We start from the raw sequence: 27,318 nt of genomic DNA, 5'->3' as shown, positions 1-27,318 counted from the left end.
CTGGTGGCCAGGTCTTTGTTCTGATGTTGCTGCATATGTTGCCTCCTGCTCAGTTTGTGCACAGAATAAGACTCCTCAACGTCTTCCTGTGGGTCTTCTTCAACCTATTGCTAATGGTGAGCGTCCTTGGACACATCTTTCCATGGACTTCATTGTCGAGCTCCCTGTTTCCAATGGCAATACTGTTATCCTTATGGTGGTTGACTGTTTTTCTAAAATGTCACATTGCATTCCCTTGATGAAGTTGCCTACCGCTCAGGAGCTTGATTACATTTTTGCCCAGGAGGTCTTCCGTTTACATGGGTTACCCAAGGAGATAGTGTCATACCGGGGTAGCCAGTTTGTCTCCAGATTTTGGCGTTCCTTTTGTGCTCAAATGGGGATCCAGCTTTCCTTCTCCTCTGCATATCATCCTCAATCCAATGGGGCTGCGGAACGGTCTAATCAAGCTCTGGAACAGTTCCTCCATTGCTATGGGCTCTATCAAGGTCTGGCGGACCTGATCTGACACTGCGGATCAGGTCCGCCAGACCTCGCTGAATATGGCGAGCAATACGCTCGCCGTATTCAGAATTGCATCAGCAGCTCACGAGAGCTGCTGGTGCAACGCCGCCCCCTGCAGACTCGCCAACAGGGGGGTGTCAATCAACCTGATCGTACTCGATCGGGTTGATTTCCGGCGATGTGTGTCCGTCTGCTCATAGCAGGCGGACAGGTTATGGAGCAGCGGTCTTTGTGACTGCTGCTTCATAACTGCTGTTTCTGGCGAGCTTGATACATATGCCCCAAAGTCTCAGATCACCACAATAATTGGTCTGAACTGTTACCTTGGGCAGAGTTTGCTCGTAATAGTGCTATTAATGCTTCCTCCAAGTTATCCCCGTTCATGGCGAATTATGGGTTTCAACCATCCTTGTTGCCCAATTCATTCATGTCTCAGGGTATTCCGTCTTTGGAGGAGCATCTCCGGCAACTCCGTTCCACATGGGTGCAGATTCAGGATTGCCTTCATCTTTCTATGCAGCGCAAAAAGTTCCAGGCTGATCGTAGGCATCTGCCCGCACCTTCCTACCAGGTTGGTGAGAGAGTTTGGCTGTCCTCCCGCAACTTGAATCTTCGTGTGCCTTCCAATAAATTGTCTCCCCGTTATGTTGGTTCTTTTTGAATACTCTGACGGTTTAATCCTGTGGCCTACGCTCTTGATCTTCCTCCTGCTATGCGCATCTCCAATGTTTTTCATGTCTCCCTCTTGAAACCATTGGTTTGTAATCGGTTTACCACTGTGTTGCCTCGTCCCCTTCCTATCTTTGTTGACAACCATGAGGAGTATGAGGTCAGCAGCATTATTGACTCTTGTATGTCCAGGGGCCGTGTACAGTATTTGGTTAACTGGAGGGGCTACGGTCCGGAGGAGCGTTCTTGGCTTCCCTCTTCTGATGCCTTCCATGCACGTTTCCCCAATAAGCCTTTTGTCCTCCCGTGGTGGGAGGGGTCGTTGAGGGGAGGGTACTGTCATTTTGGGGGATGCTGCTCACTTCCTGCACTTCCTTTTATGGCCAGACTGGTGTGCATCATCCATGTGAGACAGAATGCAGTCTCAGAATTGTGATGTCATCACTTATTATTTAAAGGGCCTCTGTTCAGTATGTTTTGCCTTTGCGTTGTCTCAGACCTGTTTGTGAGAGTTCCTGTGTGTTACCTGGCTGACTGACGTCCTTCCTGGTTACTGATCCCGGGCTTGTTCCTGACTGCTGTTTTCCTTATTCTTGATTCCGGCTCGTCTGACTATTCGCTTTGGCTCCTGACTCGGCTCGTCTGACTACCAGCTCTGGTTTTGACTCCTGGCTTGTTATTTGAGTTGTGGACTTTTTATTATTTTTTGCTATTAATAAAGGTGTGATTATTTTTGCATTTCTCATCTCAGTCTGATTCCTGGCACCCTGACACCTCTTTAGCAAGGGGCCTCTCAAGAAAGTAAACATAGATTTGGCGGTTGATTTCCTCCCCAGGTTGCCTCTTTATTCTCTTCCTCACTGCTGCCTCTTAGCTGTTCTCACTGGTCCCCAGCACACCATGTGATTTATATAGCTCATCAGGTGACCGTGAGAAAGCACAGGAAATCATGTTTCATACGGTCAGATCGTGTGAGTTGACAGGTCTGTGATTTAATATAAACAATTACAAATGATAACTCCTATTATTCTGGGCTGCACAGGTGATCTAACCCACATACGTCAGGAATAGTTGTAAGCTGAAAAATAAATTTATATTGTTCTGAAAAAGTGAAAAGTAAACATCTGTAGACGTCCCTACTTAAGAACATAACCATAAAACACAATACAATGTGCAGGAGCTCATCTGAGTGAAGCAGCTGGTGCAGTTCTCAGACCAACTAATCGAATGAGATTATTTGACAGCTATATTAGATTATTAACAATGATTTTCAGAATGGATTATTATCGATTATATTGATTAGTTGTTGCAGCTCTAGTAAGGAGGTGATGTTTGTGTCAGTTGTCCTACAGCTGGGTTTGATGTGCACATAATACAATTCAATGGTGGATAGGTCTTGTAGGCCCCTTTCCCAATAAACCTATACTAAAAATGATATTTTCCAACTGCATTGGTATAATGTTGACTATAATATTGACTGGAATATATTTGTCTTTATAGCAATGAAGTCAAAGTATGTATCATTCATTTGGTGCCTATGGCCGAGTGCTGGCTTTGCTAAAGAGGACCACAGGGAGCACAAGCCCCACCGCCTGATTCCTTGCCCCCTTGTGCTCCTTAACTCTGAACCTAACCGCATGACCTGTGGCTGAACCTGTAGTGACGTTTGCTCTGGCACCGCTGTCAGAGAGACAGGCTGGGAGAGAACAGACATCTTTCCTTGAAGCTTTAGGACTACAGGAGTTATCATCATCTGTTTGGGATCTGAGAAAACAATAAATAAAACATTTTCTCTGACCCCAAAGGTTCTTTTTTTTATTCTGTTTTTAAAAGAAATTAAAACATTGTCATGAGCCCCCTAAAATGAGTATGGTCTCTCTGCACTGTGCCTGCCACTACTTAGGTGGGTCTATATATTGCCTAAAGAGAAATTTGACCTTGAATACACAGGAATGTAATATCTAATAATTATCTGAGGTGTAATTTTAACCTTTCCCAGATTCTTACATCTGACAGTGTATTTTTAAATGTGTTATTAAATAGCACATATCCAGCTTATCAATACAGAATGATATGTTTTCTTCACAATAAATGAAACAAAATGTTTGTGTGAAAGCAAATGAACTAAACTAACATTTTCTCTATTAGATTTGTGCCAATCTTGATGCATGTGAGATCAAGACTGTTAAAGAGAATTTCTGTCAACTGCAGAACTTAGTGAAAGAACCAGTAAAGAAGCACGAGATTGCAGAGGAGAAGAAGGAGGTATGGTTTTGTCTTTTGTGTTTAATGAGAGATTATAGTGCACAAATATTACCCTCTGATTCATTAGAGCATGACAGTTTAGCTCTAACGACCCTGCAAGCCAATCAGCAATTACACAACTGGATTGTGCCGCTGTCACAAATGATTGACTCAGCAGTAATGTCTGCTCAGGACCAGAATTTCTCTGCAGCTTCTAAGTGTTTTTTTTAACTATGAGGCCCATTTATCAAGCTCTGAATGGAGCTTGAGGGCCCGTGTCTTCAGACTCGCCAGAAACAGCAGTTATGAAGCAGCGGTCCGCCTGCTCTGAGGAGGCGGACCGGAATCGCCACAATTTAAACAGATTGAGTATGATTGGTTTGATTGACACCTCCCTGCTGGCAGCCGATTGGCCGCGAATCTGCAGGGGGCGGCGTTGCACCAGCAGCTCTTGTGAGCTGCTGGTGCAATGCTGAATACGGAGAGTGAATGCTCTCCGCATTCAGCAAGGTCTTGCCGACCTGATCCGCACTGTCGGATCAGGTCCGCAAGACCTTTGATAATTCGGCCTCTATATGTTTAACTCCTTTGCAGGGGTTAAGCACATAGGCTTGCAGGGTTGGTAGTGCTAAATTCACACTTATTTGCAGTCAGAGACATATAGGGAAAAACCTTTTATGTAATGTTTAACTTCTTTGCTGTAGGAACAGTTATAAATTAACTCCTGCACTGATCAAGCAATGTTACAGGTTGATGGTTCTGAATTCTGTGAGATGCATTCCAGTCTCTATGGTGATCGTGTTAAAATGACTGTTTTCACTATTAAGTTACAGGAAACAGGACATGGGCAATATTAATATATTATAAAGTTTTAACTATATGTAAGTAAGTGCTTGTGCGCATCGGTGTAGCGCTCATATTACAGGTTGAATATAAATGCAAAAGCATAAGCGCAATCACGATTTACCCTAGAATGATTATCGTGTCCTCAGAGCTCTGGTTAACTGTTTCTCTAAAGAAAAAAGTGTCACAAAACACTTCTATGGGGTAATATGTTAATTTTATCGCAATATTCTAACTTCTACTCTAAGTTTGCGCCTGCAAAAACCTTTTACTTTTAATTTGAGCACTACCCGATGGGCACAAAAAGCTTACTTCTAGCAGGGTTAACGCGGGCGCATTAAATTACGCTCCACTTGTAATCTGGCCCTTTATGGGAAATCCAATTTAGCTTTAAAGGGGCATATAAATGCAAGGAAATGGGCTTTTGCAGTAAAACATTTTCTTATATTCTGCTATTCCTTGCTTGTAGCTTTACTTAAACCCTCCAGTTGGGTTAAATGCATAGATACAATATTTTCCCATCCCTGAATTGAACATGGGCTAGAGTGCCAATCTGGCTAGCAACAAATGTAGCCACTGTTATTTTTTTTAATAGATATATTGTTTGCATTTTCTTATCTTTTGAGGCCAGTTATGGACAGATGTGTAGCATTGCTAGTCTTAGGAAGTCTGGAGTGTGCATTTCCAGTCCTAAGAACCACAAATAATGGATGATAGAATAGTTTCATTTACAATGTATTTTTAAGCTTGTGTTAATCACCCAAGATGATTAATTCAGTGATATGTTATACTTTGCGTGTGATTACTTCCATGCACAACTTGCATTTTATTGTCTGTCTGCAACATTTAGTCATAGCTCTTATTGCATCTTTCTACTATGTTTTTGCAGAATCCATTTGAGGAAAAAATAAAAGAAATAATGCTGAAAATTCAGAACTACAGCCAGTTATATCCAACTTCTGAACTGGGATCACAGTCTTATGAACAGTGGGTTGTACAAAAAGAGAAATCAGGTAGTGTATATGATATTGTCATTTAACATTGTCCAGCCAAGCCTCGCATACATTTTTTCAATATGTCCTGTTGAATGTTTATTTCAATATATGTTATACTTAAAAGGACACTGTACTATGAAATTGGTTTCTCCTTAGTGTGTTTCTAGAGACTTCTTATACCACCTACAGAGAGTTCAAGTGATGGTAAACTTCAGTGTTTCCATCAACAATATTTGTAATGAATCATTAAATGAGCGGCATTTTCATTCATGAAAATAAATGTAGATGCTTAATTTTTTTTTTTTTTCTTTTAAAATAATTTTTATTTTTATTTGAAACGTAAGACATTACTACTATTATTTCAAACATTGCAAAAATTGAATAAACACGGAGACCACACACCACAGTGGTGTAGAGAAACAGTGACATTAAATAACTTTCGCCTAGATTTAGAGTTCTGCGTTAGCCGTCAAAACCAGCGTTAGGGGGTCCTAACGCTGGTTTTGGCCGCCCGCTGGTATTTAGAGTCAGTCAGGAAAGGGTCCAACGCTCACTTTCCAGCGACTTTTCCATACCGCAGATCCCCCTACGCCAATTGCGTAGCCTATCTTTTCAATGGAATCTTTCTAACGCCGGTATTTAGAGTCTTGACTGAAGTGAGCGTTAGAAATCTAACGACAAAACTCCAGCCGCAGAGAAAAGCCAGGAGTTAAGAGCTTTCTGGGCTAACGCCGGTTCATAAAGCTCTTGACTACTGTGCTCTAAAGTACACTAACACCCATAAACTACCTATGTACCCCTAAACCGAGGCCCCCCCACATCGCCGCCACTCGAATACATTTTTCTTCTGTTAAGTGTGATCAGTCCACGGGTCATCATTACTTGTGGGATATTAACTGCTCCCCTACAGGAAGTGCAAGAGGATTCACCCAGCAGAGTTGCTATATAGCTCCTCCCCTCTACGTCACCTCCAGTCATTCTCTTGCACCCAACGACTAGATAGGATGTGTGAGAGGACTATGGTGATATATTTAGTTTTTATATCTTCAATCAAAAGTTTGTTATTTTATAATAGCACCGGAGTGTGTTATTCCTTCTCTGGTAGAATTTGAAGAAGAATCTACCTGAGTTTTTCTATGATTTTAGCCGGAGTAGTTAAGATCATATTGCTGTTTCTCGGCCATCTGAGGAGAGGTAAACTTCAGATCAGGGGACAGCAGGCAGATTAATCTGCAAAGAGGTATGTAGCAGTTTATTATTTTCTGACATGGAATTGATGAGAAAATCCTGCCATACCGTTATAATGTAAACTCAGCCTTGAATGCAGTAGATGTAGCTGATATCAGGCTGTCATGTATGTATATTTTACACTTCAGTTTTCTGGGAAATGGTACTTCTCTGGCTTTTAAACTGTATACATAGACTTAACCTATTTTGCAGGGACTTGCAATAGGTTTTAAATGACAATTAATTATTGAGGTAAAACGTTTTTTTGCTGGCATGTAAAAACGTTTTTTTCTCTGAGGTACTGGGTGAAAAAATGTTTTGGGCACTTTTTTTCCACTTGGCAATAGTTTTGATTTAAATTAGAGCAGTTCACTGATCCCTCTCACTGTTATGTGTGTGGGGGAGGGGCCATTTTGGTGCTTTCACTATGCATCAGAAAAACTCAGTCAGAGGTTCATTTTCTTCCTGCATGATCCGGTTCATCTCTACAGAGTTCAGGGATCTCAAGAGTCTTTTTTGAGGGAAGTAATCATTCACAGCAGAGCTGTGCTGATTGTATTGACTGTGATATAAAAAACGTTTATTTGTGTATTTTTTTCTGCTGCCTGGGTTAGTTATCATTTGCTGAGGGGAACAATCCTTTGCTAAAACTGTATATTCTGACAAAGATTGATGCTATAACTTAATTATTTTATCTGTTATAATATTTTCTGTGCTTCTTAAAGGCACAGTTCGTTTTCATATTATTTGTAAATTACTTTGAAAAGTATTTCCAAGTTGCTGTTTATTTGCTAGTGTGTTAAACATGTCTGATTCAGAGGAATATCTCTGTGCTATATGTGTTAATGCCAAAGTGGAGCCCAATAGAAATTTATGTACTAAATGTATTGATGCTACTTTAAAAAATAGTCAATCTGTACAAATTGAACATATTTCACCAAACAACGAGGGGAGAGTTATGCCGACTAACTCGCCTCACGTGTCAGTACCTGCATCTCCCGCTCAGGAGGTGCGTGATATTGTAGCGCCGAGTGCATCTGGGCGGCCATTACAAATCACATTACAAGATATGGCTACTGTTATGACTGAAGTTTTGGCTAAACTACCAGAACTAAGAGGTAAACGTGATCACTCTGGGATGAGAACAGAGTGCGCTGATAATGCAAGGGCCATGTCTGATACTGCGTCACAGTTTGCAGAACGTGAAGACGGAGAGCTTCATTCTGTGGGTGACGGTTCTGATCCAAATAAACTGGACTCAGACATTTCAAATTTTAAATTTAAGCTTGAGAACCTCTGTGTGTTACTAGGGGAGGTATTAGCGGCTCTGAATGATTGTAACACAGTTGCAATCCCAGAAAAAATGTGTAGGTTGGATAAATATTTTGCGGTACCGACGAGTACTGACGTTTTTCCTATACCTAAGAGACTTACTGACATTGTTACTAAGGAGTGGGATAGACCCGGTGTGCCTTTCTCACCCCCTCCTATATTCAGAAAAATGTTTCCAATAGACGCCGCCACACGGGACTTATGGCAAATGGTCCCTAAGGTGGAGGGAGCAGTTTCTACTTTAGCTAAGCGTACCACTATCCCAGTGGAGGATAGCTGTGCTTTTTCAGATCCAATGGATAAAAAATTAGAGGGTTACCTTAAGAAAATGTTTGTTCAACAAGGGTTTATATTGCAACCTCTTGCATGTATTGCGCCTGTCACGGCTGCAGCAGCATTTTGGTTTGAGTCTCTGGAAGAGACACTTCAATCATCCACACTAGATGACATCACACACAAACTTAAATTCCTTAAGTTAGCTAATTCATTTATTTCAGATGCCGTAGTACATTTAACTAAACTTGCGGCTAAAAATTCAGGATTCGCCATTCAGGCACGCAGAGCTCTGTGGCTAAAATCCTGGTCAGCTGATGTTACGTCTAAATCTAAATTGCTTAATATTCCTTTCAAAGGGCAGACCTTATTCGGGCCCGGCTTGAAAGAGATTATTGATGACATTACAGGAGGTAAAGGTCATGCCCTGCCTCAGGACAAGGCCAAAGCCAAGGCTAGACAGTCCAATTTTCGTTCCTTTCGTAATTTCAAAGCAGGAGCAGCATCAACTTCCTCTGCACCAAAACAGGAAGGAGCTGTTGCTCGCTACAGACAAGGCTGGAAACCTAACCAGTCCTGGAACAGGGGCAAACAGGCCAGAAAACCTGCTGCTGCCCCTAAGACAGCATGAATTGAGGGCCCCCGATCCGGGACCGGATCTAGTGGGGGGCAGACTTTCCCTCTTCGCCCAGGCTTGGGCAAGAGATGTTCAGGATCCCTGGGCGTTAGAGATCATATCTCAGGGATACCTTCTGGACTTCAAATCCTCTCCCCCAAGAGGGAGATTTCATCTGTCAAGGTTGTCAACAAACCTAACAAAGAAGGAAGCGTTTCTACGCTGCGTACAAGATCTTTTATTAATGGGAGTGATCCATCCAGTTCCGCGGTTGGAACAAGGACAAGGGTTTTACTCAAATCTGTTTGTAGTTCCCAAAAAGAGGGAACCTTCAGGCCAATCTTGGATTTAAAGATCCTAAACAAATTCCTAAGAGTTCCATCGTTCAAGATGGAAACTATTCGAACAATTTTGCCCATGATCCAAGAGGGTCAGTACTTGACCACAGTGGATTTAAAGGATGCTTACCTTCACATACCGATTCACAGAAGTCATTACCGGTATCTAAGGTTTGCCTTTTTAGACAGGCATTACCAGTTTGTAGCTCTTCCATTCGGACTGGCTACGGCTCCAAGAATCTTCACAAAGGTTCTGGGCACTCTTCTGGCGGTACTAAGACCGCAAGGAATTTCAGTAGCTCCGTACTTAGACGACATACTGATACAAGCTTCAAGCTTTCAAACTGCCAAATCTCATACAGAGATAGTACTGGCATTTCTAAGGTCGCATGGATGGAAAGTGAACGAAGAGAAAAGTTCTCTCTTTCCACTCACAAGAGTTCCCTTCCTGGGGACTCTGATAGATTCTGTAGAAATGAAGATTTACCTGACAGAGGACAGGTTAACAAAACTTCAAAATGCATGCCGTGTCCTTCATTCCATTCAAGAGACCAGAAATTCTCTTCTATGGTGGCTTTATCGGCCACATCTGTCCAGGGGAATGCCATTCAGCAGGCCAGACTGGTCAATTGTAACAACAGACGCCAGCCTACTAGGTTGGGGCGCTGTCTGGAATTCTCTGAAGGCTCAGGGACTATGGAATCAGGAGGAGAGTCTTCTTCCAATAAACATTCTGGAATTGAGAGCAGTCCTCAATGCTCTTCTGGCTTGGCCCCAGTTAGCAACTCGGGGGTTCATCAGGTTCCAGTCGGACAACATCACGACTGTAGCTTATATCAACCATCAGGGAGGGACAAGAAGCTCCCTAGCAATGATGGAAGTATCGAAGATAATTCGCTGGGCAGAGTCTCACTCTTGCCACCTGTCTGCAATCCACATCCCGGGAGTGGAGAACTGGGAGGCGGATTTCTTAAGTCGTCAGACTTTTCATCCGGGGGAGTGGGAACTTCATCCAGAGGTCTTTGCCCAAATACTTCCACGTTGGGGCAAACCAGAGATAGATCTCATGGCGTCTCGACAGAATGCCAAGCTTCCGCGCTACGGGTCCAGATCCAGGGATCCGGGAGCGGTCCTGATAGATGCCTTGACAGCACCATGGACCTTCAGGATGGCTTATGTGTTTCCACCTTTCCCGATGCTTCCTCGATTGATTGCCAGAATCAAACAGGAGAAAGCATCAGTGATTCTAATAGCGCCTGCATGGCCACGCAGGACTTGGTATACAGATCTGGTGGACATGTCATTCTGTCCACCTTGGTCGTTACCTCTGAAACAGGACCTTCTGATTCAGGGTCCTTTCAAACATCAAAATCTAACTTCTCTGAAGCTGACTGCTTGGAAATTGAACGCTTGATCTTATCAAAGCGTGGTTTTTCTGAGTCAGTTATTGATACCTTAATACAGGCTAGGAAGCCTGTCACCAGAAAGATTTACCATAAAATATGGCGTAAATACCTATATTGGTGCGAATCCAAAGGTTACTCTTGGAGTAAGGTTAGGATTCCTAGGATATTGTCTTTTCTACAAGAAGGTTTAGAAAAGGGGTTATCCGCTAGTTCCTTAAAGGGACAGATCTCAGCTCTGTCCATTCTGTTACACAAGCGTCTGTCAGAAGTTCCAGACGTTCAGGCTTTTTGTCAGGCTTTGGCCAGGATTAAACCTGTGTTTAAAGCTGTGGCTCCACCATGGAGTTTAAACCTTGTTCTTAACGTTTTACAGGGTGTTCCGTTTGAACCCCTTCATTCCATTGATATAAAGTTGTTATCTTGGAAAGTTCTATTTTTAATGGCTATTCCTCGGCTCGAAGAGTCTCTGAGTTATCAGCCTTACATTGTGATTCTCCTTATTTGATTTTTCACTCGGATAAGGTAGTTCTGCGTACTAAGCCTGGGTTCTTACCTAAGGTAGTCACTAACAGGAATATCAATCAGGAGATTGTTGTTCCATCCTTGTGCCCAAATCCTTCTTCGAGGAAGGAACGTCTTTTGCACAATCTGGATGTAGTTCGTGCCCTTAAATTTTATTTACAGGCAACTAAAGATTTTCGACAAACGTCTTCCCTGTTTGTCGTTTACTCTGGTCAGAGGAGAGGTCAAAAAGCTTCTGCTACCTCTCTCTCTTTTTGGCTTCGTAGCATAATTCGTTTAGCTTATGAGACTGCTGGACAGCAGCCTCCTGAAAGAATTACAGCTCATTCCACTAGAGCTGTGGCTTCCACTTGGGCCTTTAAGAATGAGGCCTCTGTTGAACAGATTTGCAAGGCTGCAACTTGGTCTTCGCTTCATACTTTTTCCAAATTTTACAAATTTGACACTTTTGCTTCCTCGGAGGCTATTTTTGGGAGAAAGGTTCTTCAGGCAGTGGTTCCTTCTGTATAAAGAGCCTGCCTATCCCTCCCGTCATCCGTGTACTTTTGCTTTGGTATTGGTATCCCACAAGTAATGATGACCCGTGGACTGATCACACTTAACAGAAGAAAACATAATTTATGCTTACCTGATAAATTCCTTTCTTCTGTAGTGTGATCAGTCCACGGCCCGCCCTGTTTTTTAAGGCAGGTAAATATTTTTTAAATTATACTCCAGTCACCACTACACCCTTGGCTTCTCCTTTCTCGTTGGTCCTTGGTCGAATGACTGGAGGTGACGTAGAGGGGAGGAGCTATATAGCAACTCTGCTGGGTGAATCCTCTTGCACTTCCTGTAGGGGAGCAGTTAATATCCCACAAGTAATGATGACCCGTGGACTGATCACACTACAGAAGAAAGGAATTTATCAGGTAAGCATAAATTATGTTTTTTAACCCCTAATCTGCCGACCGCCACCGCCGCAACCTACATTATCCCTATGTACCCCTAATCTGCTGCCCCTAACACCGCCGACCCCTACATAATATTTATTAACCCCTAATCGGCCCCCCCCCAATGTCGCCGCTACCTTACCTACACTTATTAACCCCTAATCTGCTGACCGGACCCCACTGCTACTCTAATAAATATATTAACCCCTAAAGCTAAGACTAACACCCCCCTAAGTTAAATATAATTTCTTCTGTTAAGTGTGATCAGTCCACGGGTCATCATTACTTGTGGGATATTAACTGCTCCCCTACAGGAAGTGCAAGAGGATTCACCCAGCAGAGTTGCTATATAGCTCCTCCCCTCTACGTCACCCCCAGTCATTCTCTTGCACCCAACGACTAGATAGGATGTGTGAGAGGACTATGGTGATATATTTAGTTTTTATATCTTCAATCAAAAGTTTGTTATTTTATAATAGCACCGGAGTGTGTTATTCCTTCTCTGGTAGAATTTGAAGAAGAATCTACCTGAGTTTTTCTATGATTTTAGCCGGAGTAGTTAAGATCATATTGCTGTTTCTCGGCCATCTGAGGAGAGGTAAACTTCAGATCAGGGGACAGCAGGAAGATTAATCTGCAAAGAGGTATGTAGCAGTTTATTATTTTCTGACATGGAATTGATGAGAAAATCCTGCCATACCGTTATAATGTAAACTCAGCCTTGAATGCAGTAGATGTAGCTGATATCAGGCTGTCATGTATGTATATTTTACACTTCAGTTTTCTGGGAAATGGTACTTCTCTGGCTTTTAAACTGTATACATAGACTTAACCTATTTTGCAGGGACTTGCAATAGGTTTTAAATGACAATTAATTATTGAGGTAAAATGTTTTTTTGCTGGCATGTAAAAACGTTTTTCTCCAACATAGGTGTGTCCGGTCCACGGCGTCATCCTTACTTGTGGGATATTCTCCTCCCCAACAGGAAATGGCAAAGAGCCCAGCAAAGCTGGTCACATGATCCCTCCTAGGCTCCGCCTACCCCAGTCATTCTCTTTGCCGTTGTACAGGCAACATCTCCACGGAGATGGCTTAGAGTTTTACTTCACAAAAAACTGGCTGCTGTGCCAGATGTTCAAGCCTTTGTTCAGGCTCTGGTTAGAATTAAGCCTGTTTACAAACCTTTGACTCCTCCTTGGAGTCTCAATTTAGTTCTTTCAGTTCTTCAGGGGGTTCCGTTTGAACCCTTGCATTCCGTTGATATTAAGTTATTATCTTGGAAAGTTTTGTTTTTAGTTGCAATTTCTTCTGCTAGAAGAGTTTCAGAATTATCTGCTCTGCAGTGTTCTCCTCCTTATCTGGTGTTCCATGCAGATAAGGTGGTTTTACGTACTAAACCTGGTTTTCTTCCAAAGGTTGTTTCTAACAAAAACATTAACCAGGAGATTATCGTACCTTCTCTGTGTCCGAAACCAGTTTCAAAGAAGGAACGTTTGTTGCACAATTTGGATGTTGTTCGCGCTCTAAAATTCTATTTAGATGCTACAAAGGATTTTAGACAAACATCTTCCTTGTTTGTTGTTTATTCTGGTAAAAGGAGAGGTCAAAAAGCAACTTCTACCTCTCTCTCTTTTTGGATTAAGAGCATCATCAGATTGGCTTACGAGACTGCCGGACGGCAGCCTCCCGAAAGAATCACAGCTCATTCCACTAGGGCTGTGGCTTCCACATGGGCCTTCAAGAACGAGGCTTCTGTTGATCAGATATGTAGGGCAGCGACTTGGTCTTCACTGCACACTTTTACCAAATTTTACAAGTTTGATACTTTTGCTTCTTCTGAGGCTATTTTTGGGAGAAAGGTTTTGCAAGCCGTGGTGCCTTCCATTTAGGTGACCTGATTTGCTCCCTCCCTTCATCCGTGTCCTAAAGCTTTGGTATTGGTTCCCACAAGTAAGGATGACGCCGTGGACCGGACACACCTATGTTGGAGAAAACAGAATTTATGTTTACCTGATAAATTACTTTCTCCAACGGTGTGTCCGGTCCACGGCCCGCCCTGGTTTTTTTAATCAGGTCTGATAATTTATTTTCTTTAACTACAGTCACCACGGTACCATATGGTTTCTCCTATGCAAATATTCCTCCTTAACGTCGGTCCAATGACTGGGGTAGGCGGAGCCTAGGAGGGATCATGTGACCAGCTTTGCTGGGCTCTTTGCCATTTCCTGTTTGGGAGGAGAATATCCCACAAGTAAGGATGACGCCGTGGACCGGACACACCGTTGGAGAAAGTAATTTATCAGGTAAACATAAATTCTGTTTTTTCTCTGAGGTACTGGGTGAAAAAATGTTTTGGGCACTTTTTTTCCACTTGGCAATAGTTTTGATTTAAATTAGAGCAGTTCACTGATCCCTCTCACTGTTATGTGTGTGGGGGAGGGGCCATTTTTGGCGCTTTTACTATGCATCAGAAAAACTCAGTCAGAGGTTCATTTTCTTCCTGCATGTTCCGGTTCATCTCTACAGAGTTCAGGGATCTCAAGAGTCTTTTTTGAGGGAAGTAATCATTACAGCAGAGCTGTGCTGATTGTATTGACTGTGATATAAAAAACGTTTATTTGTGTATTTTTTTCTGCTGCCTGGGTTAGTTATCATTTGCTGAGGGGAACAATCCTTTGCTAAAACTGTATATTCTGACAAAGATTGATGCTATAACTTAATTATTTTATCTGTTATAATATTTTTCTGTGCTTCTTAAAGGCACAGTTCGTTTTCATATTATTTGTAAATTACTTTGAAAAGTATTTCCAAGTTGCTGTTTATTTGCTAGTGTGTTAAACATGTCTGATTCAGAGGAATATCTCTGTGCTATATGTGTTAATGCCAAAGTGGAGCCCAATAGAAATTTATGTACTAAATGTATTGATGCTACTTTAAAAAATAGTCAATCTGTACAAATTGAACATATTTCACCAAACAACGAGGGGAGAGTTATGCCGACTAACTCGCCTCACGTGTCAGTACCTGCATCTCCCGCTCAGGAGGTGCGTGATATTGTAGCGCCGAGTGCATCTGGGCGGCCATTACAAATCACATTACAAGATATGGCTACTGTTATGACTGAAGTTTTGGCTAAACTACCAGAACTAAGAGGTAAACGTGATCACTCTGGGATGAGAACAGAGTGCGCTGATAATGCAAGGGCCATGTCTGATACTGCGTCACAGTTTGCAGAACATGAAGACGGAGAGCTTCATTCTGTGGGTGACAGTTCTGATCCAAATAAACTGGACTCAGACATTTCAAATTTTAGATTTAAGCTTGAGAACCTCCGTGTGTTACTAGGGGAGGTATTAGCGGCTCTGAATGATTGTAACACAGTTGCAATCCCAGAAAAAATGTGTAGGTTGGATAAATATTTTGCGGTACCGACGAGTACTGACGTTTTTCCTATACCTAAGAGACTTACTGACATTGTTACTAAGGAGTGGGATAGACCCGGTGTGCCTTTCTCACCCCCTCCTATATTCAGAAAAATGTTTCCAATAGACGCCGCCACACGGGACTTATGGCAAATGGTCCCTAAGGTGGAGGGAGCAGTTTCTACTTTAGCTAAGCGTACCACTATCCCAGTGGAGGATAGCTGTGCTTTTTCAGATCCAATGGATAAAAAATTAGAGGGTTACCTTAAGAAAATGTTTGTTCAACAAGGGTTTATATTGCAACCTCTTGCATGTATTGCGCCTGTCACGGCTGCAGCAGCATTTTGGTTTGAGTCTCTGGAAGAGACACTTCAATCATCCACATTAGATGACATCACACACAAACTTAAATTCCTTAAGTTAGCTAATTCATTTATTTCAGATGCCGTAGTACATTTAACTAAACTTGCGGCTAAAAATTCAGGATTCGCCATTCAGGCACGCAGAGCTCTGTGGCTAAAATCCTGGTCAGCTGATGTTACGTCTAAATCTAAATTGCTTAATATTCCTTTCAAAGGGCAGACCTTATTCGGGCCCGGCTTGAAAGAGATTATTGATGACATTACAGGAGGTAAAGGTCATGCCCTGCCTCAGGACAAGGCCAAAGCCAAGGCTAGACAGTCCAATTTTCGTTCCTTTCGTAATTTCAAAGCAGGAGCAGCATCAACTTCCTCTGCACCAAAACAGGAAGGAGCTGTTGCTCGCTACAGACAAGGCTGGAAACCTAACCAGTCCTGGAACAGGGGCAAACAGGCCAGAAAACCTGCTGCTGCCCCTAAGACAGCATGAATTGAGGGCCCCCGATCCGGGACCGGATCTAGTGGGGGGCAGACTTTCCCTCTTCGCCCAGGCTTGGGCAAGAGATGTTCAGGATCCCTGGGCGTTAGAGATCATATCTCAGGGATACCTTCTGGACTTCAAATCCTCTCCCCCAAGAGGGAGATTTCATCTGTCAAGGTTGTCAACAAACCTAACAAAGAAGGAAGCGTTTCTACGCTGCGTACAAGATCTTTTATTAATGGGAGTGATCCATCCAGTTCCGCGGTTGGAACAAGGACAAGGGTTTTACTCAAATCTGTTTGTAGTTCCCAAAAAGAGGGAACCTTCAGGCCAATCTTGGATTTAAAGATCCTAAACAAATTCCTAAGAGTTCCATCGTTCAAGATGGAAACTATTCGAACAATTTTGCCCATGATCCAAGAGGGTCAGTACTTGACCACAGTGGATTTAAAGGATGCTTACCTTCACATACCGATTCACAGAAGTCATTACCGGTATCTAAGGTTTGCCTTTTTAGACAGGCATTACCAGTTTGTAGCTCTTCCATTCGGACTGGCTACGGCTCCAAGAATCTTCACAAAGGTTCTGGGCACTCTTCTGGCGGTACTAAGACCGCGAGGAATTTCAGTAGCTCCGTACTTAGACGACATACTGATACAAGCTTCAAGCTTTCAAACTACCAAATCTCATTCAGAGATAGTACTGGCATTTCTAAGGTCGCATGGATGGAAAGTGAACGAAGAGAAAAGTTCTCTCTTTCCACTCACAAGAGTTCCCTTCCTGGGGACTCTGATAGATTCTGTAGAAATGAAGATTTACCTGACAGAGGACAGGTTAACAAAACTTCAAAATGCATGCCGTGTCCTTCATTCCATTCAAGAGACCAGAAATTCTCTTCTATGGTGGCTTTATCGGCCACATCTGTCCAGGGGAATGCCATTCAGCAGGCCAGACTGGTCAATTGTAACAACAGACGCCAGCCTACTAGGTTGGGGCGCTGTCTGGAATTCTCTGAAGGCTCAGGGACTATGGAATCAGGAGGAGAGTCTTCTTCCAATAAACATTCTGGAATTGAGAGCAGTCCTCAATGCTCTTCTGGCTTGGCCCCAGTTAGCAACTCGGGGGTTCATCAGGTTCCAGTCGGACAACATCACGACTGTAGCTTATATCAACCATCAGGGAGGGACAAGAAGCTCCCTAGCAATGATGGAAGTATCGAAGATAATTCGCTGGGCAGAGTCTCACTCTTGCCACCTGTCTGCAATCCACATCCCGGGAGTGGAGAACTGGGAGGCGGATTTCTTAAGTCGTCAGACTTTTCATCCGGGGGAGTGGGAACTTCATCCAGAGGTCTTTGCCCAAATACTTCGACGTTGGGGCAAACCAGAGATAGATCTCATGGCGTCTCGACAGAACGCCAAGCTTCCGCGCTACGGGTCCAGATCCAGGGATCCGGGAGCGGTCCTGATAGATGCCTTGACAGCACCATGGACCTTCAGGATGGCTCATGTGTTTCCACCTTTCCCGATGCTTCCTCGATTGATTGCCAGAATCAAACAGGAGAAAGCATCAGTGATTCTAATAGCGCCTGCATGGCCACGCAGGACTTGGTATACAGATCTGGTGGACATGTCATTCTGTCCACCTTGGTCGTTACCTCTGAAACAGGACCTTCTGATTCAGGGTCCTTTCAAACATTAAAATCTAACTTCTCTGAAGCTGACTGCTTGGAAATTGAACGCTTGATCTTATCAAAGCGTGGTTTTTCTGAGTCAGTTATTGATACCTTAATACAGGCTAGGAAGCCTGTTACCAGAAAGATTTACCATAAAATATGGCGTAAATACCTATATTGGTGCGAATCCAAAGGTTACTCTTGGAGTAAGGTTAGGATTCCTAGGATATTGTCTTTTCTACAAGAAGGTTTAGAAAAGGGGTTATCCGCTAGTTCCTTAAAGGGACAGATCTCAGCTCTGTCCATTCTGTTACACAAGCGTCTGTCAGAAGTTCCAGACGTTCAGGCTTTTTGTCAGGCTTTGGCCAGGATTAAACCTGTGTTTAAAGCTGTGGCTCCACCATGGAGTTTAAACCTTGTTCTTAACGTTTTACAGGGTGTTCCGTTTGAACCCCTTCATTCCATTGATATAAAGTTGTTATCTTGGAAAGTTCTATTTTTAATGGCTATTTCCTCGGCTCGAAGAGTCTCTGAGTTATCAGCCTTACATTGTGATTCTCCTTATTTGATTTTTCACTCGGATAAGGTAGTTCTGCGTACTAAGCCTGGGTTCTTACCTAAGGTAGTCACTAACAGGAATATCAATCAGGAGATTGTTGTTCCATCCTTGTGCCCAAATCCTTCTTCGAGGAAGGAACGTCTTTTGCACAATCTGGATGTAGTTCGTGCCCTTAAATTTTATTTACAGGCAACTAAAGATTTTCGACAAACGTCTTCCCTGTTTGTCGTTTACTCTGGTCAGAGGAGAGGTCAAAAAGCTTCTGCTACCTCTCTCTCTTTTTGGCTTCGTAGCATAATTCGTTTAGCTTATGAGACTGCTGGACAGCAGCCTCCTGAAAGAATTACAGCTCATTCCACTAGAGCTGTGGCTTCCACTTGGGCCTTTAAGAATGAGGCCTCTGTTGAACAGATTTGCAAGGCTGCAACTTGGTCTTCGCTTCATACTTTTTCCAAATTTTACAAATTTTACACTTTTGCTTCCTCGGAGGCTATTTTTGGGAGAAAGGTTCTTCAGGCAGTGGTTCCTTCTGTATAAAGAGCCTGCCTATCCCTCCCGTCATCCGTGTACTTTTGCTTTGGTATTGGTATCCCACAAGTAATGATGACCCGTGGACTGATCACACTTAACAGAAGAAAACATAATTTATGCTTACCTGATAAATTCCTTTCTTCTGTAGTGTGATCAGTCCACGGCCCGCCCTGTTTTTTAAGGCAGGTAAATATTTTTTAAATTATACTCCAGTCACCACTACACCCTTGGCTTCTCCTTTCTCGTTGGTCCTTGGTCGAATGACTGGAGGTGACGTAGAGGGGAGGAGCTATATAGCAACTCTGCTGGGTGAATCCTCTTGCACTTCCTGTAGGGGAGCAGTTAATATCCCACAAGTAATGATGACCCGTGGACTGATCACACTACAGAAGAAAGGAATTTATCAGGTAAGCATAAATTATGTTTTTTATCTAATGAAATAAAATAAATCTTATTAAATAAATTAATCCTATTTAAAGCTAAATACTTACCTGTAAAATAAACCCTAATATAGCTACAATATAAATAATAATTATATTGTAGCTATTTTAAGATTAATATTTATTTTACAGGCAACTTTGTATTTATTTTAACCAGGTACAATAGCTATTAAATAGTTAATAACTATTTAATAGCTACCTAGTTAAAATAATTACAAAAGTACCTGTAAAATAAATCCTAACCTAAGTTACAATTAAACCTAACACTACACTATCAATAAATAAATTAAATACAAATACTTACAAATAAATACACTAACTAAAGTACAAAAAATAAAAAAAGAACTAAGTTACAAAAAATAAAAAAAAAGAACTGTTACAAAAAATAAAAAAATAATTTACAAACATTATAAAAATATTACAACAATTTTAAGCTAATTACACCTACTCTAAGCCCCCTAATAAAATAACAAAGCCCCCAAAAATAAAAAAATGGCCTACCCTATTCTAAAATAAAAATTGAAAAGCTCTTTTACCTTACCAGCCCTTAAAAGGGCCTTTTGCGGGGCATGCCCCAAAGAATTCTGCTCTTTTGCCTGTAAAAAAACCATACAATACCCCCCACAACATTACAACCAACCACCCACATACCCCTAATCTAACCCAAATCCCCCTTAAATAAACCTAACACTAAGCCCCTGAAGATCTTCCTACCTTGTCTTCACCACGCCGGGTATCACCAATCCGTCCAGAAGAGGGTCCAAAGTCTTCCTCCTATCCAGGGCTGAAGAGGTCCATCATCCGGCTGAAGTCTTTATCCAAGCGGGGGCTGAAGAGGTCCATCATCCAGCCAGTCTTTATCCAAGCGGGGGTTGAAGAAGTCCATCATCCGGCTGAAGTCTTCTATCAAGCGGCATCTTCAATCTTCTTTCTTCCGGATCCATCTTCATCCCGCCGACGCAAATCATCCATCCTGGCCGACGACTTCCCGATGAATGACGGTTCCTTTAAGGGACGTCATCCAAGATGACGTCCCTCGAATTCCGATTGGCTGATAGGATTCTATCAGCCAATCGGAATTAAGGTAGGAAAATTCTGATTGGCTGATGGAATCAGCCAATCAGATTCAAGTTCAATCCGATTGGCTGATCCAATCAGCTTGAGCTCGCATTCTATTGGCTGTTCCGATCAGCCAATAGAATGCAAGCTCAATCTGATTGGCTGATTGGATCAGCCAATCGGATTGAACTTGAATCTGATTGGCTGATTCCATCAGCCAATCAGAATTTTCCTACCTTAATTCCGATTGGCTGATTGAATCCTATCAGCCAATCGGAATTCGAGGGACGCCATCTTGGATGACCTCCCTTAAAGAAACCGTCATTCGTCGGAAGTCGTCGGCCAGGATGGATGTTCCGCGTCGGCGGGATGAAGATGGATCCGGAAGAAAGAAGATTGGAGATGCCGCTTGATAGAAGACTTCAGCCAGATGATGGACCTCTTCAGCCCCCGCTCTGATAAAGACTTCAGCCGGATGATGGACCTCTTCAGCCCCCGCTTGGATAAAGACTTCAGCCGGATGATGGACCTCTTCAGCCCCGGATAGGAGGAAGACTTTGGACCCTCTTCTGGACGGATCGGTGATACCCGGCGTGGTGAAGACAAGGTAGGAAGATCTTCAGGGGCTTAGTGTTAGGTTTATTTAAGAGGGGTTTGGGTTAGATTAGGGGTATGTGGGTGGTGGGTTGTAATGTTGGGGGGGTATTGTATGGTTTTTTTTACAGGCAAAAGAGCAGAATTCTTTGGGGCATGCCCCGCAAAAGGCCCTTTTAAGGGCTGGTAAGGTAAAAGAGCTTTTCAGTTTTTATTTTAGAATAGGGTAGGGCATTTTTTTTATTTTGAGGGGCTTTGTTATTTTATTAGGGGGCTTAGAGTAGGTGTAATTAGCTTAAAATTGTTGTAATATTTTTATAATGTTTGTAAATTATTTTTTTATTTTTTGTAACTTAGTTCTTTTTTTATTTTTTGTAACTTAGTTCTTTTTTTATTTTTTGTAACTTAGTTCTTTTTTTATTTTTTGTACTTTAGTTAGTGTATTTATTTGTATTTATTTGTAGGTATTTGTATTTAATTTATTTATTGATAGTGTAGTGTTAGGTTTAATTGTAACTTAGGTTAGGATTTATTTTACAGGTACTTTTGTAATTATTTTAACTAGGTAACTATTAAATAGTTATTAACTTTTTAATAGCTATTGTACCTGGTTAAAATAAATACAAAGTTGCCTGTAAAATAAATATTAATCCTAAAATAGCTACAATATAATTATTATTTATATTGTAGCTATATTAGGGTTTATTTTACAGGTAAGTATTTAGCTTTAAATAGGATTAATTTATTTAATAAGATTTATTTTATTTCGTTAGATTTAAATTATATTTAACTTAGGGGGGTGTTAGTGTTAGGGTTAGACTTAGCTTTAGGGGTTAATACATTTATTAGAGTAGCGGTGAGGTCCGGTCGGCAGATTAGGGGTTAATAAGTGTAGGTAGGTAGCGGCGACGTTGGGGGGGGGCAGATTAGGGGTTAATAAATATAATATAGGGGTCGTCGGGGGTTAGGGGCAGCAGATTAGGGGTTCATAGGGATAACGTAGGTTGCGGCGGTGTACGGAGTGGCAGATTAGGGGTTAATAGTATAATGCAGGTGTCAGCGATAGCGGGGGCGGCAGATTAGGGGTTAATAAGTGTAAGGTTAGGGGTGTTTAGACTCGGGGTTCATGTTAGGGTGTTAGGTGCAGACTTAGGAAGTGTTTCCCCATAGGAAACAATGGGGCTGCGTTAGGAGCTGAACGCTGCTTTTTTGCAGGTGTTAGGTTTTTTTTCAGCTCAAACGGCCCCATTGTTTCCTATGGGGGAATCGTGCACGAGCACGTTTTTGAAGCTGGCTGCGTCCGTAAGCACCGCTGGTATTGAGAGTTGCAGTGGCGGTAAATATGCCTGTACGCTCCCTTTTTGGAGCCTAACGCAGCCCTTCTGTGAACTCTAAATACCAGCGGTATTTAAAAGGTGCGGGGGGGGAAAAAGCATGCGTAGCTAATGCACCCCTTTGGCCGCAGAACTCTAAATCTAGCCGTTAATCTTTTCATCAACCAGCGGTTGTGTCTACGGTTAGTTACAGTCGTAATCTGTAGAAAATTTGGTAGGTAAGGCAAAGTTTGCCTAACCTAGTGTGCAATAATAACGCTAGCAGTTCCTTGATGATCAAGATACTACAAGTTGAAATAGGAAATAATCTATGAGTAAATTGGCAGGACTCACCACAGGTACGCGGTCAGTCCCACTGCTCGTTGTAATCATCCTTATTTTTTCCTACTGAACTGAAGTGCTCTAATTAGGGAGGAAAGGGGGTTCTTATATTAAAGCTATCAAAATGGTCAGAGGGGGAGAGGGGGGGATTCATCAGTGGTCAGGGGGGGAGGGGGGAATACAGTGCCCGAAGTCCTGGGCGTCTAGTACCCTCTCTTTAATATTCATCTCGAGGGTCTCACAGATTGGGAGTTGTTTCGATGTAGGTAGGCCTCCCAGGGTTCCCAAATGAGGCTAAAGGTGTCTGATTGGCGTCTAACTCTATACACAAAATCTTCCATGGACTTCACATAGTTTAGATTTTCTACAACACTTTGCCATCTCGGGGGGTGTACCTTTTTCCAATTCCTAGCAATTGTCATTTTGACTGAGGTGAGCATATATATTAAGAGAGATCTCTTATGTGGGGGTATTTTCTCTAAATTTCGGTGCAGGAGAGCCAGCGCAGGGTCAAAGATCTCTGGGAGATCCATTGCTTTACATACCGCACAGAGTTTGCTCCAGAGTGGCTTAAGTCTAGGGCAGGACCACCATGTGTGTAATGGGGTGCCCAGACCTCCACAGTCCCTCCAACAGGAGGGAGATTGAGTAGGGTAGAGAGTTTGAAGCTTGGTCTGGACCAGATGCCACCTAGTAATCATTTTAAAGTAGAGTTCATACATCGTAGCCACTTTGGTCATAGTGATAGCTACTGTCCATTTCTGAGCAGTAAACGTCATTTTTAAGTCTGTCTCCCAGGAGATCATGTGTCTCGTCTTCACTAGTGCAGGAGATACTATTAGGCATCTATAATGCGCTGTAAAAGGTTAATAAATCTGGAGGCCCATTTTCCATCTCAGCTCCCAGGTCGTAGGGGCTCGAGGTGCGTCTCCCAGAAACCCCCACACCTTCAGTAAGGATCGTAGTCTCATGAATTCAAATTCTAGGTGTCGTGGGATCCCATATCTAGCTATCATCTCACCCTGTGTGAGGAGGCGGTCACCGGCATAGAAGTCTCCAACTGTCTTTATTTCCATCTGTTTCCATAAATTCAGTCTAACATTAGGGAGGGTCTGAAGTAGGTGGATTATGGGTTGGATGGGAGAAGGGTGGGGGGCAATCTGGGCACTATGTCGCAGTTTATACCAAAGTAGCTGACATCCTCTAACTAGTTGGTTAGAGATGGTGTATGTGGAAGCAAGGTGGGGGGAACCATAACAAATCGGATAAATCCAGGTATGCCGGGAGAGAAGCCTGCTCTAGTTTCCTCCATCTCGTGGGTGGAAGATCTCTCCCCCATGCCGAGGCATGGGAAATCATTGCTGCTTCATAGTAGTGTCTAACACTAGGTAGACCCAATCCTCCCTGGTCAAGGGGGGAATGCAAGATTGCTGCGGCAACTCTGGGTCGCTTGCTGTTCCAAACATACGTGTTAAAGAGGGTCTGAAAGTTTTTTAAGAGTTTTTCTGGGACTGGAAGAAGGATACATCTCATGATATATGTTAGTTTAGGCAACAACATCATGTTCAGGGCAGCAATTCTACCCATCCAAGATAGTTCATCATACCTTTTGGATCTCAGTGATTTAGTAATTTCTTTCAATATAGCCTGATAGTTCTCATGGAGAACTGTATCCTTGTCATGAGATAGGAAAACCCCAAGATGTCGAATACCCCTAATAGACCATTTGAATGAATATTGCTTCTGCAAAGCTCGCTGCTCTAAGTGATCAGGATGTATCATATACGCCTCCGTTTTGGTAACATTAATTTTATAATTAGAAAGCTTACCAAATGTGTCAATTAAGGCCATTAAGGGCGGAAGCGAGTGAGTCGGTTCTACAATGAAAAGAGTAAGGTCGTCGGCAAACAATGCCACCTTTTGTATCGAGTCATGCAGCAGTAGGCCCTGAATATGAGTGTCGCTTCTAATCGCTTCAGCTAGTGGTTCCATTACCATCGCGAAAAGGAACGGCGACAGGGGACTCCCCTGTCTCGTTCCGCTGCGTATATGTATCTTTGGGGAGCTAAAGCCTAGTCCCTTGACTACCGCTGTGGGAAGGATGTATAGCGCCTCAACTGCTTTACAGAATGAGTGTGGGATCCCAAATATCTTTAAGGTCTCAAACATATATTCCCATCTCACCCTGTCAAATGCCTTTTCGGCATCTAATGACAGGGCGAGAAGGGGCAGGCCCATATCATATGTTTCTGAGAAGACCTTCAGTAACCTGCGGGTATTGTCGGTACCTTTTCTGCCTTGAACAAACCCGACTTGGTCAAGGTGAATTACAGAGGGCAAATGTTTCCCTAGCCTGGTTGCAAGGACTTTTGAATAGATCTTAATATCAACATTGATAAGGGAAATGGGTCTATAGCTCCCACATTCCATTGGGTCTTTTCCTTCTTTAGGAATGGTCAAAATGTTGGCCTCCAAAAATTCCGGAAGGATCTTGCCTTCCTTGGCCACTCCACTGAACAGCCGAAGAAGCAAAGGGGAAAGTAGTGGGGCAAAAGTCCGGTAGAATAATGATGTAAATCCATCAGGGCCAGGGGCCTTGTGGGGTTTCAGCGACAAAATAGCTGTTTTTATTTCTTCAAGATTAAAAGGTTTCTCTAGATCCTCCATAGAGTCCTTGCTCAGTGTTGGAAATTGCAGGTTTGCTAGAAACCGCCCCAATTCCTCTCTACTTGGCGGCAGTTCACCAGAGCTGCCATCTAGATCATAGAGGGCAGCATAGTAATCCGAGAAAGCGTTGCCAATCTCCTTGGGGGAACGGACTATTCCTCGTGCCGATTTAATAGCCGGGATTCTGCTGTTGACCGCTCAATTTCTAAGCTTGCGGGCTAAGAGCCTGTCAGCTTTATTTCCTTTACTATAGTAGATCTGTTTTAGTTTAAACAGGTTAGCTTAGACTTTTAATAGTTCCCGCTTGTTGATTTCAGATCTTATAATTTCTACCTGAGTAGCAAGTGCAGGATCAGGAGTTTTTTTATTGGCCATTTCAAGGGGTCTCAAATCTGAATACAGTTTTGCCAAGGGAACCTTTTGGGTTGCCTTCCACTGGGCCTTTTTCTTTATGAAGTGGCCTCTTAAGTAGGCTTTGAGTGCTGCCCATACAATTTCAAATTTAGTATCACCAGTGTCGTTGAATTTCAAAAACTCAGAAATTAACTCAGTGAGTTGCAGGATCTCTGATTCCGCAAGGCACTGGTCTGGGAGCCTCCAAAGTGGTCTACAGTCAGGGGGTTGTAAGATTGAGAGTTGGGTACTAACTAAATCATGATCTGACCATAGGCAGGGCTTAATCCTTGGGGTAGCAAATTTATCAAGTGTCCATGTATCGCATAGGATGTAATCTATCCGCGAGTACGAGTTGTGGGGTATCGAATGGTGTGTATAATCTTTTTCAGTAGGGGCTAGGCAGTAGATGCTTAATTTTAAAAAGCAGGGGGGTGTCAATCAACTCGATCGGGTTGATTTCCAGTGATGTCCGTCCGCCTGCTCAGAGCAGGTGGACAGATTATGGAGCAGCGGTCTTTTTGTCCGCTGCTTCATAACTGCTGCTTCATAACTGCTGTTTCTGGCGAGCCTGCAGGCTCGCCAGAAACACGGGACATCAAGCTCCATTCGGAGCTTGATAAATATGCTCCTAAAGGTGAATTATTTTAAAAATGAAGCATTTTTTTATTTTAATGAATGAAAGTACCCCTCATTTAATGATTCATTACAAATATTGTTGATGGAATCACCAACGTTTACAATAACTTTAAATGTTTGCTCTTTTATTATTATTTTTGCATATAAAATAGATCATTTTGCTTAACCACTACCAACAACGCAGACATACTCTGTACATCGGCAGTCATTCACATAACCCCAAACATCTGCTGGATATAGTGCAGTTCTCTTCACCGCTGTCAGCGAAGGTGCACTAGTTATATCCTTAATGACCACAAAAGTACAGGGTATGTCAGTCATTAAGGGGTTAATAAAGCCACAGCCAGTTTAAGTGGGCCGAGCTTGCATAGAGAACCGAACTTCTTATCTCTTTATATACAAAATAATATTTATCTTATCTATTTCTGTATATTCAAATGTCAATACTGGTAAGATGATACCACTGCTTCTTGTTTGCATAACTTTTATATAAAGAATGAATACAGCAGTATTCATATTTTTCCAGTATAACTGGTGGTTTCAATAGACAAAGACAGCAATTTCATATAACAAAATAATGGTAAAGTAACTATTTGTAAGCAAAATATAACACTACGAGCTAGATTACAAGTGGTGCACTAACTGTTGCACACTGATGTTTGAATGCGTCAGAAGTAGCGTGCTATTACGAGTTGAAAGTAAATGCTCAATTGTGATTTACCCTCGTAGGGTTAGTGTGACTTCAGACCTCCTGTTACACTCAAATAAAAAGTGGAAAAATTATGTCACAGTACAGTACCACTCATATTAGCACTGTCTGGTTAAAATTATTGCTTAAAAAGTTATAATGGCGCAAAATTATGAGATGTGAAGTGTGAAAAAAAACACGTATTAAAATAAAAGTGAGCACTGAAAGAGGTGCTCGCGTAAGCTCAAATATGT

The 27,318-nt window shown here is 42.5% G+C and overlaps 1 protein-coding gene across 2 annotated transcripts in view; it reads left to right on the top strand.

The window, feature by feature from the left end:
• The window catches only part of IFIH1 (interferon induced with helicase C domain 1), a 166,127-nt gene that overhangs the window by 107,077 nt on the left and 31,732 nt on the right, over window positions 1-27,318 (top strand). For both annotated transcript variants that reach the window (XM_053698379.1, XM_053698377.1), the window contains exons 8-9: window positions 3,322-3,438; window positions 5,150-5,273. In XM_053698379.1, coding sequence (XP_053554354.1) covers window positions 3,322-3,438; window positions 5,150-5,273 — 241 coding nt within the window. The remainder of the gene's footprint in view (window positions 1-3,321; window positions 3,439-5,149; window positions 5,274-27,318) is intronic.

This window comes from Bombina bombina, chromosome 1 (assembly GCF_027579735.1).
Source record: "Bombina bombina isolate aBomBom1 chromosome 1, aBomBom1.pri, whole genome shotgun sequence".
Taxonomy (NCBI): domain Eukaryota; kingdom Metazoa; phylum Chordata; class Amphibia; order Anura; family Bombinatoridae; genus Bombina; species Bombina bombina.
The sequence above is the reverse complement of the archived record's forward strand: the minus strand, read 5'-3'. Positions and strand labels throughout refer to the sequence as shown.